General features: G+C 38.5%; 1 protein-coding gene across 1 annotated transcript in view; it reads left to right on the top strand.

Moving 5' to 3' along the window:
* loxl2b (lysyl oxidase-like 2b) overlaps positions 1-25,224 on the top strand; it is a 49,384-nt gene that overhangs the window by 9,621 nt on the left and 14,539 nt on the right. The window contains exons 4-6 of the mRNA XM_087848964.1: positions 12,771-12,982; positions 16,961-17,177; positions 22,357-22,540. Coding sequence (XP_087705090.1) covers positions 12,771-12,982; positions 16,961-17,177; positions 22,357-22,540 — 613 coding nt within the window. The remainder of the gene's footprint in view (positions 1-12,770; positions 12,983-16,960; positions 17,178-22,356; positions 22,541-25,224) is intronic.

Genomic DNA, 25,224 nt, shown 5'->3' with positions numbered 1-25,224 from the left:
TTTCTTTCTTTTTTATCTTCTCATAGAAAAGAAAAGTGTTGTTTTCATTGTGACTTTTTTAAGACTAGCGGAAAAACGCATCTCATTCCACAAATTTGTTCTCTGAGGTATAGATGGATTACAGCAAACATATATTTAGCATTGTGTTTCAGACAGCTGGACAGTAAACAACACAGAGGCACAGCCTGTGCTCAGTCTGCATCTCCAGAAATATTTACAGTGGCATCTCTCTTGTGTTTATGTATTCCTCTCTGGCTTTGAGGAAGCCTGCTGCACTTCAGTTTATGCAGATGTGACTGCAGAGGCTTTTTGAGGCCTGACCTGCGAATGCATTTCATTCCATTTAAAACCAGTTTCAACATCAGCGAGTTCCAGGGTTTGTGAAATGTGATTCTTGGCGTGACCACTGAGGGCTGCTTCATTTATTCAAGTTAGAATAACAGTGATGCAGTCAGATTTGTCAGCCCATTTTTTTCATGTCAGCATTCAGAGAGGGATGGAAAACAGCAGGTAAAAAATGAGAAGATCAGCCACTGAAACAGGAATATTCTGTTTAAAGTGTTAAGTGATCTGCTGCACAAAGGGGCAGGAGGCACTCAGAAATAGGATTCACTGTTGTCATGTTAGTCAATTATGGTATAAATGTGCTAGAAAATCATTGCTAGCTTGTAACAGGACAGACAACAAATTATAACGATGATTTTGAAGGGAACTTTATGACAGAACACACAGATGAACACCACTTCTCATTAAAATATTAAATCAATTATTAAATTAAAAGTCCATATAAAATCTTCGTCTATTTTTTCATATGCACATCAAGGTTTGTAAGCAACGGCTGGTGCTTGATGCATTTTTGTTTCACACTACCGTCATCTGAAAACGTTTTCAGATGAATCTCTGCCATCCTGTGAAAAACCAAGCAAACCTTTACTGCGTCCACAGGGATTAATATTGTAAGTAACAGCCAGGTCCTGCTAATCAAATACATTTGATGAATTGATCAAGTGTGAGCACCTCTATAAAAGAAGCAGTTTTAGCAGTTTTCTGGTGTGTAGCATGCCATAATCTTCCCAGAAGCGGGTGTCCCAGCAACGTCACCCCAAGGTCAGCGTGTACAATGACGAGACAAATTGCGAACGACTCTAGAGCTACATCTCAGACTCTACAGTCCCCAGTCAGCATGTTAAATGTTGAAGGTAATGTAAGTATGATTAGAAAAAAACACTGAACAAGTATGGTTTGCTCGGAAGGGTACTCTGAGCAAACAAGAAGACTTTGAGAGCAAAGTTCCCGAGGAGCAAAGTTGGAAGTTTGACCACAATGCACAGCAGTACGTGTGGAGAAACATAGCATATCGACACAAATACTTCATGCCAACTGTCAAGCATGGTGGTGGCTTCTTCTACAGCTGCATCCACTGATCACCTGGCAGTCATAGAGTCAACCATGAACTCCTCTGTATACCAAAATATTTAAGAGGCAAATACAAGGTCCTCCCCCGTGACGCTGATAAAGATAAGTAGAAGAGAATTGATGGATGGGCAACTAAGTGGACTTCTTGTGCAGATACAAGTATAGTTAGTTCTAGGGGACATATTTAGTTAAACTGTCCATGTAGGGACATAAATAGACCTTTACTATACCCCTTTTTATAGAAGTTTAATATCATTACTATAGGTAACATAGAAAATGCTAACGATCTTTTTTTTTTAATTTTCTGACCTATGATTCCTGACTTGAGATGTCAACAAATAAAATAGAATCCATACATCTAAATCCGATAAGTGAAAGATTCCCTTCTGCATGTTGAATTCAAGGTTGTCCGGGAGTTGGAGCCAATCCCATCTGCCTTTTATGGAACAGCTAGTCTATTGCAGTCTGCAGCCTATTGACAAGCATTCGCACTCACATTGACAGCTATGGACAATCTAGAATCACCAGTTAACTTAACCCCACTAACTGCACGTCTTTGGGAGGACTGTGAGAGGAAAGAGTACCCAGAGAGAGCCCAGGACTTTCTAGGCCTTCAAATCTAGAAGTTACTAGAGTCAAACCCAGGACTTTCATGCTGTGTGGACAACATTGCTAATCACCACACCACTGTGTATTGTGATTTTCTCCACTTTTCAGTTTTGACAAAGAGGCATTAATGATGAATTCTGAGTACAGTTCATATATAGTGGAGTTTTCTGTGACGACTGTGATGGAAACAGATTTTGATGATAAGATGCCTCTAAGGCAAATGCTACCTTGCTCAGATAGTCTCTGTTCTTCTGACATATCTTTTCCGGCTCATGCTAGAACAAGCAGGGATGAATTCAGAATTTGGAGATTAATACAACCAAAGCTCTTTTCTGTATTTCTATTTTTTCTTTTACACCAGTTTTAGCCCTCTCACTCTCTTTCTCTGCTGCTGTCTTTCTACTAAGAAGATTACAAGCACCCATGAAATCACCACAAGCAGAGTTCTGAGCTCCCATTTTCCTCTCTTTAGTCATTTTTTTCCTCCTCTGAGCCCTTGAGGTCAAATCTCCCACTTTCCTTCCCCGTAAACCTCCATCCATGTCGTGGTTCGGCGCCATAAATTGCTTCCTTGTTACCCCTTTGGCATGTTTGTGCTATGGATTAATTCGTGGCTGCCCTTTGTGTCACAGCCTCAAAATGATTTGAACCGTTTCATTATTTTGCTCACACAGCTGGTAGATGTTTCTGCAGTGACGTAAAGGTTTTCGCCCTGAGGCATCACATTCTCACAGAGGATCTCAGGAGGATGTTTAGCCTCTGTAGAGTTATAAATTAGCCGCTCTCTCTGAGATCGGTGTAAACAGGGCCTCTCACGTGCAGGGGAGTTTGCTTTCACAAAAGTTTCACGTGTACGGACATCTGTCTTTTTGCTGTGTTCAGACAGTACAAAGCTAATTTACCAGGCACTTGTTGATGGCAATGTAAGGCATGTGTTTGATTGCTCTGTTTTAAAGTTTCCCCGTCATATACAGAACAGATTTCTCACATTTAATGCGCTGCAGATTTAGTCTGCCTGTTTTAACACTGCTCTTTTTCTTCCTCTCTATCATAATGTGCAAAATGTGTCACATCAGAAAAATATATTTGCTGTCAGACTAGAAGGCAGACTGTTAGATAGTCAGATATACACATATTCTTATGAGTTTCCAGCTGTGTCACTTGAGCATTGCAGTGGCTTTATTGTCTCTTTGTTGAGAGTGGCTGTGGAGCATGCCATCTACTAATTGGAGGGTTCGAACCACGGCTGCTTCAGTCTGCGTGCCAAAGTGTCCTTGAGCTAGATACTGAATCCCAAATTGCTTTAATGCTTTACTTGGAGTGTGATTGTTGGATAGAAAGCACTTAGATGTCACCTTGTGACTTTGGCAGTCCTCTGCATCTATTTTATAGCAGGGTAATGAACTGGATGAGTTTACAGGTTTTTATTTATTTTTTTTATGTTTTATTTTTATGTGTTTGTGTGTTCTTGACACAAACACAAAAAACAGAAAATGATGAAACTACTTACGAAGTGACCTTCTACAGCTGGGTATATTGTCTCAAAGTTTTCCAAAATCTTTCACAGAAATGTGAAATTATGTTACAGTGACATTAATTCTATTTATTTGTCTTCATCAAGTAGTGTCAAAACCTTACATATTTACATAATTTCCTCATTATGTACGCAGCAGTTGCAAGCTCGTTTATATGAGTCCCAACAATATTGCTGCATTTTGTCATCCTGAGTATGGATATAGCCATATAACCTCCGTTCACGACAACAGTCACTTCTCCTTATACTGTAAAGGTAAAGACCTTACATTATTAGGATAAAAGCTCAAAATCAGACCATCCTGTATGAGGAAGCACCTTGCAACATTATGAAGGAATAACTCTCTTTTTGTAGGTAGTATTTTGTGCACACAAAAGAGCAGAGAAAAGTTTAGGTGATGAACCAAAATCTCTGTTCTGTGTCTGTGCCACGTGGCAATCACCAGGGACTCAGTGTGGAAGTGCCAAGAACTGCAGTTCCTCTAGGGGCTTGTTGAGATTGGGTCCAAAAGCAAGTGAATCTGCATACTCTTGTGCTAAAGCACCAAATTCCTCAAAAGACAACAACAAAAAATACTTTGCTGCTGACATATGAGGCAGTAGGATATAATTGCCTGATGGCCCCTTCACTTAGAAACGACTGCTGCGTTCAGGAAAAATGGCCAAAAATTTGTTTTGTGCTGGCTGCTGCAATCAGTCTGAACTATGTCCTGGTCATAGCTCATGGTCTTTACGTGAAGAGTATGTGCCTACTCCCTGTGATTCTTCATTTCTATTGGTTGTTTGAAGCAAAAACAATATAAAGATGGAAGTACCTATCAAGATGCCATCCACTGGTTTCTAAAGTCCTGTTTTGAAGCCTCAAGATTAATGATTTTGACATCTTGGTTTCAAAAAGTCATAAAAGTCATAACTTCCACAAATCTTTAACCAGTGAGCAAACAATGGCTAATCCCTTATTTTGAAACGTAGTATGGTCAAAATTTTAAATAGAAGTTTAAATAGACTTGTCCTCTGAGCTGTATTTGAAATGTAATACTATTAGTGTAGTTGTCTTGCAGAGTGAAATCCTAGATTTTTGTTTGTATATTAGAAGCACAAACTGGGAGGTGTCTGTCTATGACACACACATACAGATGTATGGATGAAGCTTGCTCACCTGGTTTGCTAGTTTAGGTCATTAGCTAATAACTTATTCTTGATAACTTATCCCTCCATCCTAGCATCACTCTGGACTGTTACAAAAGTAGATGGTAACAACAGTGAAGCTTTTTCCACAGACTGGCGGCCGATGCTGCGGTTGTCTTTCTTTCATATGCTAACTACAATTAGCATGTCAGCATGTAGCTTTTTTTTGTACAGACTTTGGTAAATATTGTTCTGGTCTAAAAAGGCTACCTGCGAGAGCAACTTTAAGAAATAATCTTAAATTTATTAAAGAAAAGGAAATTTAAAATTGAGCTACAAAACAACAACAACAAAAAAAAAAAACAAACAAACTGGTTATTCTAGCTAAATGCCTGTCTTTTGGCTAACTCTAGTAGCCAAAGAATTAAAAATACTATTTAGATATGCTAGCATTTGACAGGAATTACATTAAAATGGATAACTCCGACTATATGCTTGCTCTTGAAGTTCCACAGTGGCTAGGCTATTTTTTAGCAGGTTGTGCTTTATTTGTTTCAGTGGTAGCTGTGTGTGTAAATGGCTGTTTTTAGGCTGGGTTCATTTAATCTGCTGCACCTGCACAAACAGGGAAATGATCAAAAAACACAAATTTAAAAAGGTAGTACAGATCGACAGAAGACCAAAGAGGTGTTGGTGAATTGGTCTAAATGGCAGTTTCCATTAGGAATGTCAGACTCAAATATTTTTCACCATCTGCTTTCCTGTAAACAGAAACCAGTGCTGAGAACTTTCGCACAAGATGAGACAATAGATTTCTCAGAGCCAACTCCTTGTATCCAGCAATCATTCCCAAACGTGCCTTCATTTTCCACATTTTAACGTCGCTTCATTTTAGAGCTATATAAAAGGGGCTTAATTTCCATTCAATCATTGTCTTTGTAATTTACGCCCTAGTCTAGCTCAGTTGTCATGACTGTGAAACATCTGTTTCCAGTTTGGTTACAAAAGTTCTCTTTTAATGGAGGAATTGCAGACTGCAATGCAACATTCTCTGGATTCTGTAAAACACCAACTTCTAATGTTCCTATTAACATTCCAGCTGGTGGAATTCTGATTTTGAATAAAAGCTGGCTATCAATTAAACATGTTTCCATGTCATCACACAGATAGTGACTTGTAAAAATAATTCTGAAAACAAGGGAGTGCCTAAAATGAAAGGTTGTTTTCTACAACTCTCAGAAAGTGACGCTACAACTAAATCCTACCCTGCCAATGAACCCAGAGCCTCGGTATTTCATGGTGGAAGTGAAGTGATTTCTGTGAGCAGAGTTGCTAAAGACCTTTATTGGAGCCATATGTTTCTACTCTCTATGCACCTTATTGTTCCTTTCAAAAACAATCTTTACTTCACTTTGGGCTGAAGTGAAACTATGTAGTAACAAAAATTGTGTTGTATTTTGTACTCACACATGACTCATACATAAAATAATGTAACTAAATAAATGGTGGTTATATTTCTTATGAGCCAAACCACGACTAAACCCCGTTGGTCGAAAGACCACAAGCATGTTAGGTATGGTATGTGGCAGCACATCCACAAGCACGCTTCTTCTAGTTTTCACCTCGTCTGTACTCACTACTGCTTACCAGAACTATCTCACAAAGCCATTTTACCCTTTTGAATGTGTTTCAGTCCAGTCATCCGGCCGGTACAATTTTGTCCTTGTTAAAGTGGCTCAAGTCTTTATACCTCACAATAAAGACAAGAAGTGACTGTTCCTTACCCGGCATGTATAGCAGATGTCGATTTGTTGGAACTGATGAGGTGTCTGACAATGCCCTCCCTTTAACAGAATAAACCAAAAAAGTGTAGCTATATGCACTCCAAGGTTTCCATTTCAGAAACTGTTTGCAAAAAAACTGGAGCAAGGCCACAAATTCTCAATTTTGAAATGTTATGCTACTGGGAGGAAGGAGATTGGAAAGAATTTATTCAGTTTGATAGGCTATTTGTTATTTTAACAGTTGATAGATGATCTCCCTCTTACCTTTCAGATGTCATATGTGAGAATTATAGCCTAATACTTATCCAAAACACAGCATTTGTAATATTAAAAAACAAAACAAAACTGACAATCCTCTAGGTGGTTGCCAGTGAGCCATCTAGGGTTGTCAGGGTTAGTCATTAGACACGCATAGAAGGCTTAACTTTTAAATCAATAGTGTCAAATACATTTAGGCTTACAGTTCTCCATTTGTGAATGCCAAATGAGGGGAAAATTCCACTTGAAGGGGTAGAAGTAAAGCTAACCCTATCCCTAAACAGGTCACGGGTGACCTGGAGGATTATAAAAGGTTGACAGTGTTTCTTGAATTGGTTAATTTGTTTTAATTAAACCTGTAACAGGGAGTAGTGGAGGCTCATCTGATTTGATTCATGTCTTTCTCTCCAACTGTCATCCCTAGACAGACTGGCAATGAACCACTTCAGTATCCATAATTCATGGCAGCTTGTTTTAGTCTATGTCTGAAAGCTGACTCATGTGCAATTTCATCAGTGCAAAATATTTGCATCTGGTTCCCATAATTTTCTGAGACATAAACATGTTGGTGTATACTCTTACCAGTCTTGGCTGTGCTTATACAACATTAGTCTAATGAGAATTAGATTGATGTAACTTTATTTAGGATCTAACTGTGATCTGTGACCTACCATATATTTCCAAGGAAAACAGAAAATCTGCGTATTTAAGGTGCAAATACTCCCGTACAAACATGCACTAAGGTGTCCTCGAGAGTTAAAAGCAATTCAGATTGTTCAAATGCCAATAAAGTGATCAGTTAAGCTGTTTTCTCAGGTGTCAAATTCAGTGGTAGCACCCAGAAACCATGGAAACGTACGCGGTTCCATGGAATTTGAAGTTAGGAGCTAGCTAGGTCGCTGTGTCCCCAAGTGCAGTCGCAAAAACCATCAAGTGCTACGGCGAAACTGGCTCACATGAGGACCGCCCCAGGAAAGGAAGACCAAGAGTCACCTCTGCTGCTGAGGATAAATTGCTAAGTTGCTGACCCCTGCGCTAGCGTAATATTAGGCATTAGGCAATGTATTTTACAGAGTTGAATGTGAGGGGTAATTGTAAGAATAAATTTGCATTCACCAACTCAACTGATTCAAAATGTAAAATTTCATTGTTTTTGACAGAATCGCTTTAATGTGATGTCAGTGCCTTATTATAAGACTCAAAATTTCCACCAAACCCTTGTTGCCTGTATCATTCCTTTGCTATGTCGCATGAAAGCTGCTAGGGGAATAGCAAATGGTAAGAAAAATTACTTCCTTCTTAAGATTACAAGCCCAGAGTATAGCAACATTATTAGCATTTTTAGTCAAGAAATGTTATAGTAATACATACAAAAAAATGCAGTGGAAAACCTCAAAGTAGCCTCTGTGAATCATGTTTCCTGTACAGCTTATCCAACTAATGACAGTTCCATCTGTGTGCTTTTTCTCTTGCACAAGCAAAACGTCATGAAAGGTCTTTTTCCCCTGAGAGGAACAAAACAAGACACACATGTTAAAAATCGTGTCTTGTGTTCATAGTGATCTTTCTCAGTCCCTCCGTGTCTTGTCTGGCTAAAAGTTTAGTTTAGCCTCTATTTACTCGCTCATATGAATCCCAATTTGTTTTTTTGCATAACCACAAACCAGTCATGTACTGTGTATCCACTACACCCAGACAAGGTCACCATTGCCACATTTCCAGTCATTATCTTGTTTCATGCTTTCAGGCTTTATGCAGTTTTATGTCCTCTGAAGCTGAGACATTAGTCCCTCGGACCAGAGTGATTAATGTGGTTATCTTTAGGAGTAAATGGAGTATAGGCAGAACAGTGATTTGTAGCTTTCACTCTGGCGGCATCTGCCCTTCCTTGGAGGCAAGTACTAATTGAGGAAACCGTCCTTTATCATTATTTGATGTCTAGGTTATTCTTGGCCATGTATAAGAGGAGTCTGTTGAGTTAAGCAACATGCTCTCCTTCCAGCCAGACTGAACTCCCTCCCCTTAGCTCAAACTGTCACGTAGCACAAGAATGTTGGTTTGGTTTATGGGATAGTAAGATGTTTATTTAATCTCTAAAAAAAAAGAAGAGATGATTTTTGACAGTCTTTCACTGCCTGCGGGGTTTCAGGGCACTGTGCATTCTGCTTAGACGTTCAGGGGATCCTTGAATGCATACAAATCAATCATTCTTCACAGATCTGTTGAAGTTACAAACGATGGTGGAAAGCAATTAAATTGGTCATGGAAACTTTGGAAGTTTCTTCAGGTGCAGTCCCAAATGTAAACAGTATGGTGTTCCATTTGAACCAAAATAATTTCCACATCTTCACCTTCTATGAATGTTGCTTGTCTCTGTCAGCGCAACTGTCCACGAGGGTATACGGTGAAACAAGTTCAGCATAGCCGGGCTCTCTTTGTATTATCCCAATCGGAAATAATGTGTATCATGACATTTGACTTTCTCTTTCATGCTTTTAGCTCCAGTCTCTAGTAAAATAAATGTATTAACCTAATATAATTTAATTCAGATTCATTTTATAGTACCAAATCACAAGGTCCTTTGTTTTGTATTTGTTTTGATTTTCATTTTCATGAGGCAGCATTCACTTTTGCAGATTTCAGTAAAATCTTTACTGTGCAAAATGGTTTGTTTTCTGTTTTACAAAGCAAAAAAAATGCAGGCTGTACTCATTCAGTCCCTGTTTATCCTTAAGTCACCTCTCTAGCCTTGGCACTGTTTTATCAAGGCACAGCTGTTGCCTGGGAGGATGTTCTGTCTTTGAAATAAATAAATGTGGGGAACTAATGTTTCTATGTTGACTGACTTTGACATGACAGATAAATCTACTTCAATTTTGGCCATTGGTGGAGATGTGGAATAGGAAAAAGGTATCAGACATAGATATTTTGCTGCTGAAATAGAATAGTGAAGATTATAATTTTATATGGTCATCCCTAAGGTAATAAATTGAAATCCTCATCTAAAATGAACAACTTATTTATTTCCATGATAGAACTTTTTGTTATAGTCAGGAGAATAAAGGCAAATGTAGAACAATGCACTGTTGAGATAAGATATAAGGAAAGGTTCCTGTCTCATAAACAAAAGCTATAGTGTGGAATATTTGAAGTATAATTAAAAAATGAAATAAAGATCTGTGTGTGCAAAGCTATGTTTGGGAACATTAACATTAGCCCACATATTTAGTGCCACAAATCTATGAGAGGTTTGTTACTTTATCCTACATCCTGACTACATCCTTATTCTATGTGAGATTTTTCAACCATCTCCCAAGACACAACCTAGTTGTGTACCAGAGTATAGTCAGAGTGTATACACCACACCAGTTTGAGGGACCAATATTCACTCTATTTTCCTGATAAAAAAATATGTCCTTAGCAACTAGAAACACTATGTTTGCCAGCTAATTGCTAACTCTGCCTGTTGGCCATTTGGTGAAAAGCAAGTAGAGTATAGTAATAAGAGCTTTTTTGATGGAAACAGCAGCCTTTCCCTGTAGGGAGCAGAAATAATGACAGTGAAGGTAAAAGTAGGCTGTAAAATGAAAACTGAAAGCTTCTAAAAAGCCCAGTAGCTGCAGAGATGGAGCTACTTTTTAAAACATACAGTCAAACAAAAAAGATTCACAATTTTGGATAACAAGCATATTTCCAAATGTTAAAGATACATACATATCCCCCAACATACGTACACACATTCAAGCATACATTCTTTCCTATGGTCACTGATACATTCGTGCACGCGATCCAACCATGGCACGATCCAAACCCAAAGTTAAAGCACACATTTAATTTCCAATTGACATTACTCTGCAATTCAAGTACTTTTCACCAAATGAAAACAAGAAGCTTGCTTTTTCTCATGCACCTGACAAGACTGGCCTTCTTTAGTCTCAGAAACTATGCTCCTCTAAAGCAGCACTGCTTTTGGACTGGGTCATAGCCTTTAAAACAATCTCATATCAACAGTTACGTGTGCATGACTATGCTGCCCTCTATTTATGCATGACAGAAAAAGCCTCCTCAAATAAAATACTTAAGGAAACCAACATTAAATGACATATGATGTTTTGTCTAAGCTAGTGTGGTACTGCCCGAGTCCTGAACTAAACTGCTAGGGCCTGTGGCTGATGATCATGTAGACATGAGGCATCTGGAAAGAAGTAGCAGTTTGTTAATTGCTTCCTACTGCATGTGTACAGTACGGTGTTTGTGGATTTAACTGGGACAGACTAAAACATGCTGCACATTTTGCCATAGAAACCCTTTGATGCCTTTGGCTTCTGAAGCCAGAAAAACCTGTAAGAAGGCAGTCGGCCACGGTGATTAGGCTTAATAAGATAATTCACTGTAAAAATGTTTATGCAGTCTGGGGAAGATTTACAACCAGTGCAGACAGAGCACTGCTGAGCAGCTGTACAGGGGGTAAGAGTCTTTGATTATGCATAATGTAACACAGGAATAGCTATTTCCAGACAGATGTGGTATATAGCTTGGGTTACACTATTGAAGTCTTTTTTGGCAAAAAGAAAAAGTTGGGGTTTTTTTCTGTGCAATGACATTTTTCTGAGTATTCTAACCTTGTAGTAACACTCACCAACCTTGTGGTCCTCTATATGATACATCTGGCTTCTCTCTCATTTCCTGTCAAGTTGCCACAGCAGATGGATCATGTGGCACATGGATGAAGCATATTTGGCAAAGATTTTACAATGGAAGCCCTTCGTGATAAAGGCTTTCCATTTTTGGGGGCTTGGGACCAGTACTAGGAGTAAACTAGCTTGTGAACCCATAGGCTGTGTTTGTGTCACTTTCCAGTCTCAAACCTTGGTGTCCACTAGACAGGGTAATTTCCATTGACCAAAATTATTAAGAACCAGCATTTAAGGAACTGTGAAAAATAAGAGCAGAAGTTAGCATCTGAAATCTGTTTGGTATCTCAGTTCCTCAGTTGCCTGTGATACTGTAATCTGCAAATAAGTGTAATCGTTCACAAGTATTGTTTATGATCTAGTGTTTGAAGTATCCCCAACTGGTCACGGCAGATGGCTGCCTCTTCTTGGGCCTGGTTTTGCTAGACTTCTGCTTCTTCCTGTTAAAAAGATGTTTTTCCTTCCCACAGATGGTTGTCTGATTGTTGGGGTTTTCTTACTATTATTGTAAGGGTCTTTAACCTACGACAAAATGAAACTTGAGGCAAATGTTGTGGTGATTTGGTGCTTTTTAATAAATTGAATTGACTGTGTTGCATATCTCATTCTGGTTGCTGATATATTGAAAAGGTCTTCTTCCAGTATTCTGAATGTTCATTGCGATTGTATAACATTATGACTCTGATGGCAAAATAAAGACCCAGCTTTACATTGCTGGCGCTTAACTGAACTATGTAAAGACAGGCAAACGGATCATTAGTTAGCAGTGAGCTTTAGCTAACCTGTGGCTAACTTTATTTGTATTCAGCAAGCTGTATGCTCACTGCAGCGTCTTCATTTTCATTCTGAAAGAGAGACTGCACTCTCATGGGAAATCGTTACCATGTGATTTGATTACATAGCAAATTCTATTTGGTTGCAAACCCCCCTACTAACAGGAAGCTAAATTAACGAATTAGCTTACACAGTGTATAGGCTACCATTATATATCGCTGAGATCTGGAAGTTAGTTTTTGGACAGAGATGTGTCTCTGTGGGTCTATGCATGGTGGTTTAGTCAGTAATGTAGGCTTTTGCTGGGAGTGCTGATAATTTCATGACAGAAAAGTTACAATACATTTGGGAAAAAGCTTTCGAATGTGTGTTTACTGTGGCTGTTGCATCTTTCCACTTCAAAAATCAACAACATATGTTACATGCCCACAAGGCCCAAACTTTAGCATAAAGAAAAGTGCAAGTTGCTGTTTAAAAAAGATTTTTTTTGCTTTTTTTGTGCTTTTATTTATTTATTTATTTTTTGTTTGTTTGTTTGCTTTTTAAATGTTGTTTCTCAATATATTGTCTACAGAATCTTGACATTCATGTAGAGGATGTGCAGATTCGAGCCATTCTGTCATCCTACCGTAAGCGGATCCCTGTGATGGAAGGCTACGTGGAGGTCAAAGATGGTGGCAAATGGAAGCAGATCTGTAACAAAGACTGGACCCAGTTTAACAGCAGAGTGATCTGTGGCATGTTTGGCTTCCCCGGGGAGAGGAAGTACAATCCCAGAGTCTACAAGTGAGTATGTGTGGTCCTGGGTGGTTCAAAGAGCAGAGCAGAGTTTAAACTTTAAATGAGTAAAGGGCACTTATATAGAAAATCAGGATATTAAAAGGTATGTCAGAATAATGTGGCTACTGTTTCAATGCTGTGACTCAGTGGGTGTTTTGTTGGGTACAGAAAAAAAAATGCATCTGCAGGAGACTGGATGACAGATGGCAAATCCTAATTTTGTTTTCCCTCTTTTTTTCTGTGCCACAAATTGGTAATTACATCTTTAGCAAATTCCCCTCGGTGCCTCACATGGATGAAAAATATATATAATTACATATATATAGATTTGGTAGATTTCTCAACCAGCACGTGCAGATCACTGCTGCAAAATTCATCTAAGTCTCAAACTGCAGCAACGTGGAAGGGGGGCTGAAAAAACTCAAATGAATACATCATCATTACAGTGTTTGACCAAATCCAACATGAGTGACTAACCTCAATCACTTCATTACTCTGGTAGCTCAGTACACTGACTGGGTTAGAGTTCTGTGAAGGCTTGATAAATTTCAGGTTCTTACTGAAATCTTTGTGGATTGTGTATCTTTATCTTCTTCTTTCTGCTGCTCCTCTTACGGGTCAACACAACAGATCATCTGCCTTCATGTCACTCTATCCTTAGCATCCTGCTTTGTCACACCATCCTCTGTATGTCGTCCCTCACTACATCCATGGATTTTCTGTGTTGACTCCCTTTTTTCTCCTGCCTGACATCTCCATATTCAACATCCTTGGTCCAATACATTAAATATACCTCCTCTGCTAATGTACCATCTCAGCCTTTTCTCTTTAACTTTGTCTCCAAACTTTTTGACCTGAGCTATCCCTCTGGTGGTCCTGGTGCTCTCAAAGAAAATCTTAGCATCTTCACTTTTGACATCTCCAGCTCGAACTCCTGTCTTACTGCTGTCCTTCTGTCACAAATCAACCCTGACACCCATCTCCACCTACTCCACCCTACCTGCAATGTCTTCTTCACCTCTCTTGTACTCTGCTGGTTGCTTTGGATGGTTGACCCCAGGTATTTTAACTCATCTACCATCACTACCTCTGCTCCTTGCAGCTTTATTGTGCATCTCTATCACAACGCCTAAAATTTTCCAGTAATTATTAAAAAAGAAAGCAAAACGCCCAAAGACTATTTATTTATTTATTTATTCAGTTATCTGGCTGTTCAGATTACATATATCTGCTCTCCTCTCTCTAACCTTCCTCAATCCACACACCACCCCCTACAGTCAGCCTATGTAGTAGTCAGTCTATACTACTATGTGACTGGCTGGCTTTTGGAAACCTTGAAAGGCTACAAACACAAAAGGAGGCTGGATGTCAACTGCTTGTGCACTTCCATCATCCAAACTATACCAATGGTCAGTCCAACAACCCACTAAACAACCCTAACCCATCCTTAACAGCAAAGGCTAAAATGTGGACAGCTGCTTCCGGAAACTCTCTGCTCTGCTCCGAACTCATTAGCAATGTTAAAATTCACACATGTGAACTGCAGCATTGTTAATGAGTTCAGAACAGGCTGAGATCTTGTGAAATCTCTCCATAACACCTTCCTTAAAAACTATATATAGTAAACGAAATTCAAAAAAGCACGACATGTTCTTGTTAAATATTCTGTTTTCACACCTATAATAGATATACCAAAGCTTAATGTTCAGTATTGCAGTTTAGGCAGACTACCAGAAAATGTGCCAGGACCAAGCATTATAAACAATGGAATAATCTTTAATCCTCTAATGTGTGTCCCATTACATTCCTGAAATTACAGGCCTTTTACAGCAAAACTCATGCCTGACTCCTGTATTTTCAGTATAGGTGCATTACAAAAACGTTTTGCAGTGTGTGAGGAACTGCTGAGAAATCTAAATCTTGCTTACATTAGACCAAATGGCCACAAGTTAATCATGGTGTACCACAAAACTTCAGGCACTCAAGTTAACCTTAAATTTACTGTCTGGCTGGGTTGGAAGTCTCCCCTCTGCTTTAGGTAACCAAAGCAGAGTGCAGCAGCTTCCTAACTTTCCATCTACGTGTCAGCCTGCTTTGGCCACAGTGTACTTTCACAGGCTGACATTATAAAATAAATGTGACAGTTTCATAATCCTGAATTTGTCTTTTGTCCTATTGGCTTAAGATTTTCACAATAGCGTCTTCATGAAATATAAAAAGTGAAGTTATAAATTTATAAAACAGTTCATATTCAGTGTTTTGACCTGGGATATTATTGAGTTAAAATAGTACATAGTACTAAAATAGTAAATAGTACATTGTTGGTTTCTGGTTATTGTGACTTAGCAGAACAGCTTGGCATTAGTATTATAGATCAAACGATTATGAAATGCACACCTTATTAAAAAGCTATAAGGGGAGTACCCCCACTAGGGACAGCAGTTAAAACTGACTTGAGGCTATAGCGTTGTTGCACACAAAAATGATTGAGTAACTGCTAGATCTGTAAGTTAACTAATATTCGAAATTATTTGACAATGAACATGGAAATTGAAAGAACAAATGGCTGCATGCTTAATCTCTTGAAAAGTTCCTAGACATTAGATCTTACAATGTCTTGATGCATGTTCAATCATCCAAGTAAGTAAATTCCAGAAAGTTGATTCTTGATGGTGTGTTTTCAGTGGTAGAACTGTTTAGTCACTCATCCTGTTGACTTCTTCATAGAGTGAATAAATGAATGAATAAATGATGAAAATAATCAACTTTCTTGGATGATTCATCAAGACATTGTAAGAACTAATGTCTAGAAACTTTTCTCTTGACTGTTTAGTATGTCTAAAGATGACACTAAGGAAGATTGTTTAGTGTTCGGGGTTGTCACCAATGACAACTTAGGTCTCCCATGGTTAATATTAGGGCAGTAGATAAGAACATTTTAAACATTTATCCTAATCTTAAGAGAGAGAACAGGATGAAATGAATCAATAGTCTGACTTTGTGCTCTACTCCTGGTTTGGTTCATGTTCAGTGTCCACTTTGTATATAGATAGTGACTTTATAAAACTGTTTTACAACACAGAAGTCTCTATTTGCACAAGCTGAGTTATTAATCATTGTAATTAAATCACGAGACATAAAAAAAACATTTGTTTATTCACTGCAAAATAATAATTAATTTGGGGTTGAAAAGTTGTAGTGAAGGATGATATTAACCTTAAAGTTAATTAAGTCTTGAAAATCCTAACTTGACAATGACCCTTTAATGAGATTTTATGAAAGTAAACTTTCACAGCTTTAGGACAACTACTTTATTAAATCGTTAGTCCTTTAAGGCAGCACTGATATTCATCGCATATGTGTTCAAATTGCTTTAGAGGCAAAGCCCATCTTTGGGCTGCTCCTTTGGACTTTCCTTCTCACCAGCAGCAAATGAAAAATAAACGCTGTCTGTCCTGTTGTAATCTGGTCTTTCACATAGGCTGCATAGACTATATTTAACCTGATTCAGTTGCTGCTGCTGCTGCTGAGAGAGAAGCTACAAGAAATGTCCGTAAACACCTCAACCATCTCAGATTAGTGACTAGCTAGCAAACTGTGCTGTCTCCATTCCTGTTTGCTTTGTACACCTCAGACTTTACAACTTCAGGTCATACCACCTACAGAAACTGTCTTGACAATTCTTCAGTGGTTGGATGTATACGGTGGGCAGTCATGGCCTTGCACCTGGCAGTAGTATGTAGATATGTCATGTTTTAATAAGCAGATAGTGACACGAACATGTACAGTGGAACTTCAGTGAACTGTGGAGATGGCTGTTAATTCTTTCTGACTGTAACACCTCCCTTATCACAGATTGTTATTGCACCTGTAGTTTATATAAAAATCTTGAGTAGTGCAGCTCAATGCTCTCAAATAAGACAGAAGTAGTAACATCGTGTTATACCTAGTTGAAAATCCTTCTCATCTCCTTTATCTGTGCAGGATGTTTGCTCGCAGGAGAAAGCCCACATACTGGGACTACTCTGTCAACTGCACTGGCAATGAAGCACACTTGTCCAGCTGTAAACTGGGCCAGGCTGTACTGGAGAAGTCCAATGGGACCTGCCCTAGAGGATTGCCTGTGGTGGTGAGCTGCGTGCCTGGTAAAGACTTTGCCCCAACACTCATGACGGGATTTAGGAAGGCCTTCCGACAAGAGGTAAAATACCCCCACATTGTGTCAGTACAACAAGCGATGTAACGATAAGTGGGTGCTGCATGAATGGTGTGAACAAACTGAAATGGTAAACAAAGCTGACATAGGAAATAGCTGCTTGAGTTCAGCTTGGTTCACTGGCTCTGATGTAGAGGGTGAATGCATGAAATGTTTTGGTTCGATGTTAAGCAAGGATGGCTCCATGTCGCTTGGTGAACTGCAGCTGGAGCTGCTTTGGAAATGCCTTTGTCAAAATTAGTTACTGTCATCTCAGAGTTTAAAAAATGGCCCAGTCTTGTAAAACTCTCAGGGCAGGGAAAGAACAGCAGCACCAGTGTCAACTATTATTCTTTCTTTAAGTATAAGACCCAGAATTAGTTAGGCTGTATCTTTGGGGTAGTTTTCAAACTTTATTTAAATTTTATTCTCTAAGAAATTCAGGAAGATGAGGATATGACTCAAACAAGCCCTGCAAAAAAGCACTGTGTAGTAGCATAAGTGAGTGCTCAGGCTGACTTCATGAATTCTAAATGTAATTCACAAAGGCTAAATCACTGTTTGCTGAAGGCGTGATTCATTCTCTGCTCAGATGTAAGAATCTAAAATGGAAAATGTAATCTTTTTCTTTCTGATGCTTTGGCTGCAAATCTTTTGTCTTGCAGCAGGGGCAGCTGAGCAGATGCACTCTTTACTCACAGGGTTAGAGCTGCCCCGTGGAGTTCTCTCGAAAACACGCAAAAATTAGATTTATATTTACTGCTATTTGACAACATTCATAGAAAGCAAGCAGATACAGTCAAAATGTGTTTCCATCCTCATAAATGTTTTTTTTAAACCTCAATGTTCATTCCTACTGCATCACTGCCATCTGTAGTAAAAGTCTGTTGAAGCTCCAAACTCCTCTGCTTGCAGATAACATTATATTTGAAAATATCTCAAATCTGCCACAGTTAGTTGGAGATTTCGGCCACAACATTTCAGCTACGAGCTGTTGTTAGAGAGGATTTCACCTCACACCTTACGTTTTAGACATAATGCTGCTGACTTTAACTTCATGGCCTCACGACAGTGTTAATTTTGATGTTCACTATAGCCGTTTGCTGTTCTTTTCTTTTTGTCTCTGTCAGCAGGATTAAGGAAAGTCGAATTTCATGTAAGTTAGTGAATAGGTGTATCGTGGGAAATCACCAACGCATCCCATTTTTATGATGAAGACATAGGGCACTTTCTTAAAAATAGCAAAAGCTGTGGTGTAGGGCTGAGCCATACCATACCGTTCACGGTAATACTGGTATAATGTTGGGCAACGATAAGAAAATGAAATATCGCGATAGAATATGGGTAAAACGTGCATGCGCAGTGCCTTTGTTTTCATACGCACATGGCGGAGAATGAGAAGGACGAAAGTGGATCGTTGAATGAAACAGATGAACCAGAGTTGGGTTGTAAAAATGCTGCAACTTCAGTGGTGTGGAACTGGTTTAGCTTTCGTCCGTCAGATACACAACAAAGCACTATTTTTGCTAGAGCATGCAAGCGGGCCGTCGTTATTACCGTGTTGTTTGGAAAATACGCCACACTTAAAATCAATCCTTTGATTTTTCTGAAAATTGACAGAGCCCCTTATTATCCAGTGGGCCTAATGTATAAATTGTGGTTGTGTTTACTGACCTCGAAAATCTATCAAATGTTTTAGTACGACTTTGCTAAGCTACAAACCCGCACCGCATGATGGATTGTCAGAGCATTACGGCTATCGTAGGCAGGAGCCTGGCAGAGTGAGACGTACTGTGCTTCAACATAATATTACCGTATTGTGTGTGTATAACCTCTTTTTAAGTTTTGTGGATATTCTACATGGTTATGCTGAGGATATGTCGGCTAATTTCCACTGGAAATGCCTTTTGAGAAATCTAAAGCGAGGAATTTGCATTTGCACTGTTAAATTTTTATATAACTTTAATGCACATAAAAAACAGCTGCTTGTTAAAGTGAAAATACATTGATGGGTTTTTTTGCACTAATAAAGTTGTGGAGTTGTAAAGTATTTTGTCTAGTGTCAATTATATCGTCAGTTATATCGTTATCGCAAATTTTCAAATGTATATCGTGATAAATATTTTTGGTCATATCGCCCTGCTCTACTGTGGGGTAGGAAGCCCTCTGCCATTGCTGGTTCTTGACTTGCAGAATAGTTTTGGTTGTTGTGCCATCATCGCTTACTAAAACAGTTACTCTTGCATTCAAACCATCATTTTACAGTTGTTGGTGTTTCGGGTCAGTGTATGAGTTTTTCAGCTGTGTCCTCAGTACTAGTGATTCATACACACACAGGAAAGTGCAGGAAAGCCCTTCTATGTGGCTATATGATTCTTCCACATTTGAAGTGACATATAAAAAAAATACTAAACTTGCAGTGGTTTTTTAGCTAACGTTATGGTGAAAGATTTACCTTTTGGGGTTATAAGTACCCCAGTAACTACTCTGTTAGGAGCACATGAGCCAAAAACATATTCTGAGAGTATGGACTCAGTGTTAGAGTTTAGGGCTGAGAATACTCATTCTACCCCAAGGGAAAGGCAAATATGAGTTTTTTTGGGGAAAAATGTAAATAGTTTTTAATGTGTGTTGAGTTGAAATGAGTGTGTTCCCTGATTATCAAGCCTCGGGAGAACAATTTCATTAAAACACAAATCTGATATTCTGATTGCCTAGACAGAATTGGGGCTAGGGTTAGGTTTGTGGTCCTCTGATGATCCAACCATCCGACATCTTTGCGGAAGCTGAGGCTGCTTTAAATATTCAGTTAGGTCAGGGTGTAAACTTGGACATTTGCACTTTCGACCATGTGTAGAAAATCAATGCATTTAAATTAGAAAATAATCCACAGCAAGACTGTTTCGACCACGTGGCTTTCAGTTTGTTCATACTCCACAGTAGCTTTTCATTTTGAACACTTGAATCCCTGCCAACTCTGCAGAGGTCATTCTTGTCCTCACTCTGACATCTGACCTCAACAGTAGGTAAAGAAGCCCATTTTCTCACTCGCACCCTCTTAAGATGTCAGGGGTCATGAATTCTTCTTAGCTTAGTTTGACAGTGAGCCAAGAAGAATTTTTCTCTGCGTGGCTTCATTCATGGTCTAATGTGAGGTCGGAGCTTGCAGGCAGCCTGTCACGTTCCACAGCTGAGTGCCTGGATGGGAGTGGTGTCCCTGACATCATGACCCGTATCGTCCAGCACACTCTGCAGATCTGACTCAAAAGAATTATATCCTTAAACCCAAGTTTAAACATTTGAAAAACAAAGCAAAAATAAACAAAAGCACTCCACAAGTGCAAACCTCCACCAAGGCAGCTCATTTTCTATGTACTATTTACTTTTAAGAGAATAGTTTTGTGTTTTCTGTATATTTATTTTGTTTTCTTTGTTCTTTCAAGTCTTTAGTGCAGGAACCCCATTTTAATATATCTGTCTTACTTTTGAAGGTAATCATTTTATTATTATTATTAATTTATGTGGCTATGAAATATAAAAATTTTACATTAATTTACATGCTTAGTAATGCAAAAGATGCAATCAATCACAAATTACATTGAAATTGTTATATACTTAGAGATCTACCGCTGCCAGCATGTTAGACTTTCTGGTAAGAGAACGTTTATGTTATGTTATTGTATTCTACTGTCTACTTATCTATTTAAAAAAATAAAAACAAAATAAACCAAACTTTGAAAAAGAATTTCAAGAGAAGCATGAGAAAGAAAAAAAAAAACCCCACCCCGGACATTATTTGAACACACAACTTCATGCATTCACAGTTACCAGTTATCCAACTGAGCTTACTGATGTCACATTATAAACTATAACTAACACATAGCAAAGTTTATGATGCTGACTTTGCTGAAGAGATGCTTTAGGTCCACCATGCAGCAAATTAAATAGAATTTAGAAATTCAATATAGTAAACAGTTAAAAACTTTTGATCTATATTTCACTTTGTAAGAAACAGTTTGACGCAACCTCTGTTCTAGGTGGAAACAATATCCACATTCCTCTGGCTATGATTTGGTTTTTTGCATTGTACCGCCACAGGGATGACATCAGGGTCTCGGTCTCATCTTGGAACTCCAACACATTCTAAACATTCTCACTGCAGGTTGAGAGTTCGTGACCCTAGAGGATGGGACAGCATTTTGAAGTATTTGGCATGGTCGTTCAATCCTTACCAATGGCTTTATGCACAGTGGCAATGTTGCCGATGAAAATGAAGTCACTTTCATTGGGTGAACATTGCTGGCATGAAGGGGAATATCTCTTCATTACCAATATGTTGGAAGTTGTTTTGAGTCAAACATACACATGAAGGCCTGTGTCTAGAAAACTCATATTTACCCAAGCAGCTTGTCTCCTTCCAAAAATATCTGTAACATACCTGTGTACTTTAATGGTGTAAATGATATTGAACAAATTGGACGACTTTCTTTTTTTTACCCCAAGCATTAGAAGTTGGGCCGGTGTTAGCATTGCATTTTGACAAGATGGCTGCTATGTAACAACATACATAAAAGGGTGTGACTTCCTGCGTTGTGATACTCATTAAAATTTACTGTCCTAAGCCACCAAAGCCCTTCTGTCGGTTTTGACGATGTGGTGTCCAACAGCCTGCCACCATCATGATCACAGTTTGTGTGTCCTTGTACCACTGCTGATACTTGCTGGTCAGGAGTGTCTCTAAGGTTTTATACCTGCCCATGTCCTACATTCACATACGCCATGAGGGTTAGAGTAAACCGGTGCCTCACTTACCCTGATCCTGACATTTATCTATGTGTCACATTTTTAGAATAATATATTCCAGAGCCCACACATAAAGATGTCTGGGTTTTCTCTTTGTGAATACAAAGCTCAGTAAACCAGATTTCCAAACCGTGCTTTACTTGTAAAATTAAACACTTGCAGTTTATGCAAACAGTTAATGGGAGAATCACATTAATAGCTTGTTCTATAAACATAAAACCACCCAGTCTGCTGCCTCTGCTCTCTCATCACAGAGAAGGAAAAGTTCAGCTTTTAGGGTTTTGAAAGTACTAGAATAACTGAAATATGTGATTTTTCTTTTTTGGTTAGTTCAGTTTTTGCAGTGACCTCTTTTTGCGGTGTTTGTGTTTGTCGTCTTCAGCAACCATTGGTTCGTCTCCGTGGTGGGGCCATCGTAGGCGAGGGGCGAGTGGAGGTGTTGAAAAATGGAGAGTGGGGCACCATATGTGATGACAAGTGGAACCTGTTGTCTGCCACAGTGGTGTGTCGAGAGCTGGGCTTTGGTACAGCAAAGGAGGCTCTGTCTGGAGGTCGCCTTGGACAAGGTATACTGGTTTTATATCATTTATTTTTATAAAAAAAAATACTGACAGATTGTTTTCATGCCTGCTCATTGATTGGGACTTCACAGTAGTGAAAGGTCTGAGAAAAGGAAAAAAATTAAAATTAGACCAGCCTAAGCTAGAGCGACGCTCTCTCCTTAGCTTTGTAATGCAACCAATGAGGAAAGCAGAAGGACATGAAATGTGAGCTGCACGCACCAAGGAAAAAAAATCAAAAAGATGGGCTGATTACAAAGTAGACCTGAAAATAACCCATGACACCGAGCTCCAAACGACTTTACTCCTGGAACAAATGTCTGTGTATATTTCCTACATGGCACAGAATGGAAGGGCTTGACTGTGGAGCAAAACCACATATCCCAAACATTTCAGAGAAGTAATTCTAGCCTTTAAACTTTTCTGCTTATATCACCCTTTTGCAGCCAGAGGAACATGAACTCATAGACAAGGTTATAAAATCTGCCCTTAGTTTGCATGTTTTCATGTCACAGTGGCATTTTGTCAGCTGTTTGGTGGTAACGCAAGAAACTAACCACAACACTAAAAAATGTAGCGCAATTACAACTGTACATGTTTATGTTGGGGATTCATCTCTTAAACAGGTCCACTAAATGTTGGCCCATTGCTCATTGTAGCTCCATTTATGTGCTTCACCAACACAAGTCACGATCTTTGCTGGGTAGAAGGTTTGAATATGAAAAAAATACCATTAAAATTTACAGACCTGTGTGACATGATAATGATGGAGCCATAGCTGCTCAAACATACTGTTCAAACATAACTTTGAAATGTTTACAGAAAATACCTGGAATTACATTAGGCTGTACTTAAAATCACTTATGAGTACATAGAATTACCTAAAATACAATTAGTCTCTTTTCCTGTAAAATCCATGAATTTAAGCAATACTTGAAATTGCTTATGCACAACCTAAAATTACTGATTCGCTTCTTAAAATTATTTACAGAATGCTTAAATTTAGCTTCAGCAAAATTATTTCTTTGTTTCCGGTAAAAATCAGACTTGTTACCCCCTTATTCTAGTATCCCTACCTTTTAAGTATCGTAAATATAGGTAGGTAAATATAATTACAGCACATTGTAATTTCAATCAAAATAAATAAACAGATTAAAAGTGTTTTAACTAAAATGCATAGAAATTATTATTATTTACAGTGGAATGACACCCTTAGTTGCAGGCCATATTATGTCATAATATATTAAGTGTTACCAGTACATTTAATCAATCGTTGACAAAAAATACTGATTAGAAGTGCGTAACATTTTAAAATAGTATTGCAGCTATTGCATAATATGAGCTTTTAAACAGTAAGTTCAATCAGCTCTTTACTGCCTAAGTATTGATACAGTTTACTTGAACCAGATTGATCGCGCTACTGTACATTCCTTGAGTGCAACATTGAGCTCCACTTTCTTTGGTAGCCAAGGGGTTAAACATTTTTGTGGCAGAAACCCTTCATACAGATATTAGATTAATATGAGTGCACTGTGTTAATTGTTGATGTACACTTTACTTTTCTTATCCTGTTTAAAAATGGTGAAATAATGATTTTTCATGTCGTACTTCTTGGAGTGGGCAAATACATTGAAATGTACACAGCAAAGTTTGTGATTATTGTCTTTTGTTTTGTTTTGGGGTTTTTTTCCCACTGACTGCTTATTTTCAGTGGAGGCTTTTATTGTGAGCAGCTTCACTTTAAGGTTTTCATAACCTGCACGAGCTGCGTTATGCCACTGGCAGGTTTGGAAGTCAGCAGCACACACCTAACAAAAATGTGGCATAAACACACTTCTAACTTACACATGCAGCAGATATCTCACCAGTGTTCAAGTGTATTAAACACATAGCTTACTTGTTTTTCAGCATATAAGGTGGAAAAATCACATTTTCTCTAGCAGTGTGTGGATACCTGGCAACAAGAAGAACATTTCTTCAGAAAAGGCAGGGACATGCTGTACACTGCTGCACATTCCAGTCACGTTAGACGTGGAAAAATTTGAAAGGAAGAGAAAGTAGCTTTTTCCATCAGGGTTTCTCATCACTGCCTTTAATGTTTCATGGAAAATAGAAGTCAGCCCAGATAGTAATTCTATACCATAAGACAAAGGGAAAATTGGAAATAGATATGTTATAGTTATAAAGACATAACATACAAGTCAGACTTGAACAATTAATACTTTGTGTCTGTGGAGCAGACTGAGCTGATCTGCAGGTTAAGTGGCTTTACATTTGTGCTCACAGGGCCTCAGAAATCATCAGGCAATGTGATGTGTAGTTGCTGTTGTGGAACTGTTCTAGTTGTTGAGTTGTTTGATTTATTGATCCTCTTGTATGTATGACCTTCTGTTTCCATGCTTAGCTGACTTAGTCTTTCCTATTTAGCTCCGTGGTCTGCTTCTTTGTATGATTAGTTTGTAAAGGAACCCTGGGCATATGTGGGGTTTTTGCTTTTTTTTAACTTACTATTAGACTACACTCTCTAAACAAAAGTGACAGAAATAGAATTAAAACAAAAAGATTTGCAGATTTATTTTGGTTTTGGACCATTAGACCAGGTCTTGACAAGAATCTCTGTATATTTAAATTCATGCTTTCCTTAGTTCTGTCCAGTCTGAGCTGCTGAGAAGCAGCAAATTCTTTTAAAG

This window comes from Neolamprologus brichardi, chromosome 12 (genome assembly GCF_056152115.1).
Source record: "Neolamprologus brichardi isolate AB-2024 chromosome 12, ASM5615211v1, whole genome shotgun sequence".
Taxonomy (NCBI): Eukaryota; Metazoa; Chordata; class Actinopteri; order Cichliformes; family Cichlidae; genus Neolamprologus; species Neolamprologus brichardi.
Note: the sequence above shows the minus strand (reverse complement) of the source record. Positions and strands in the feature narration are given on the sequence as shown.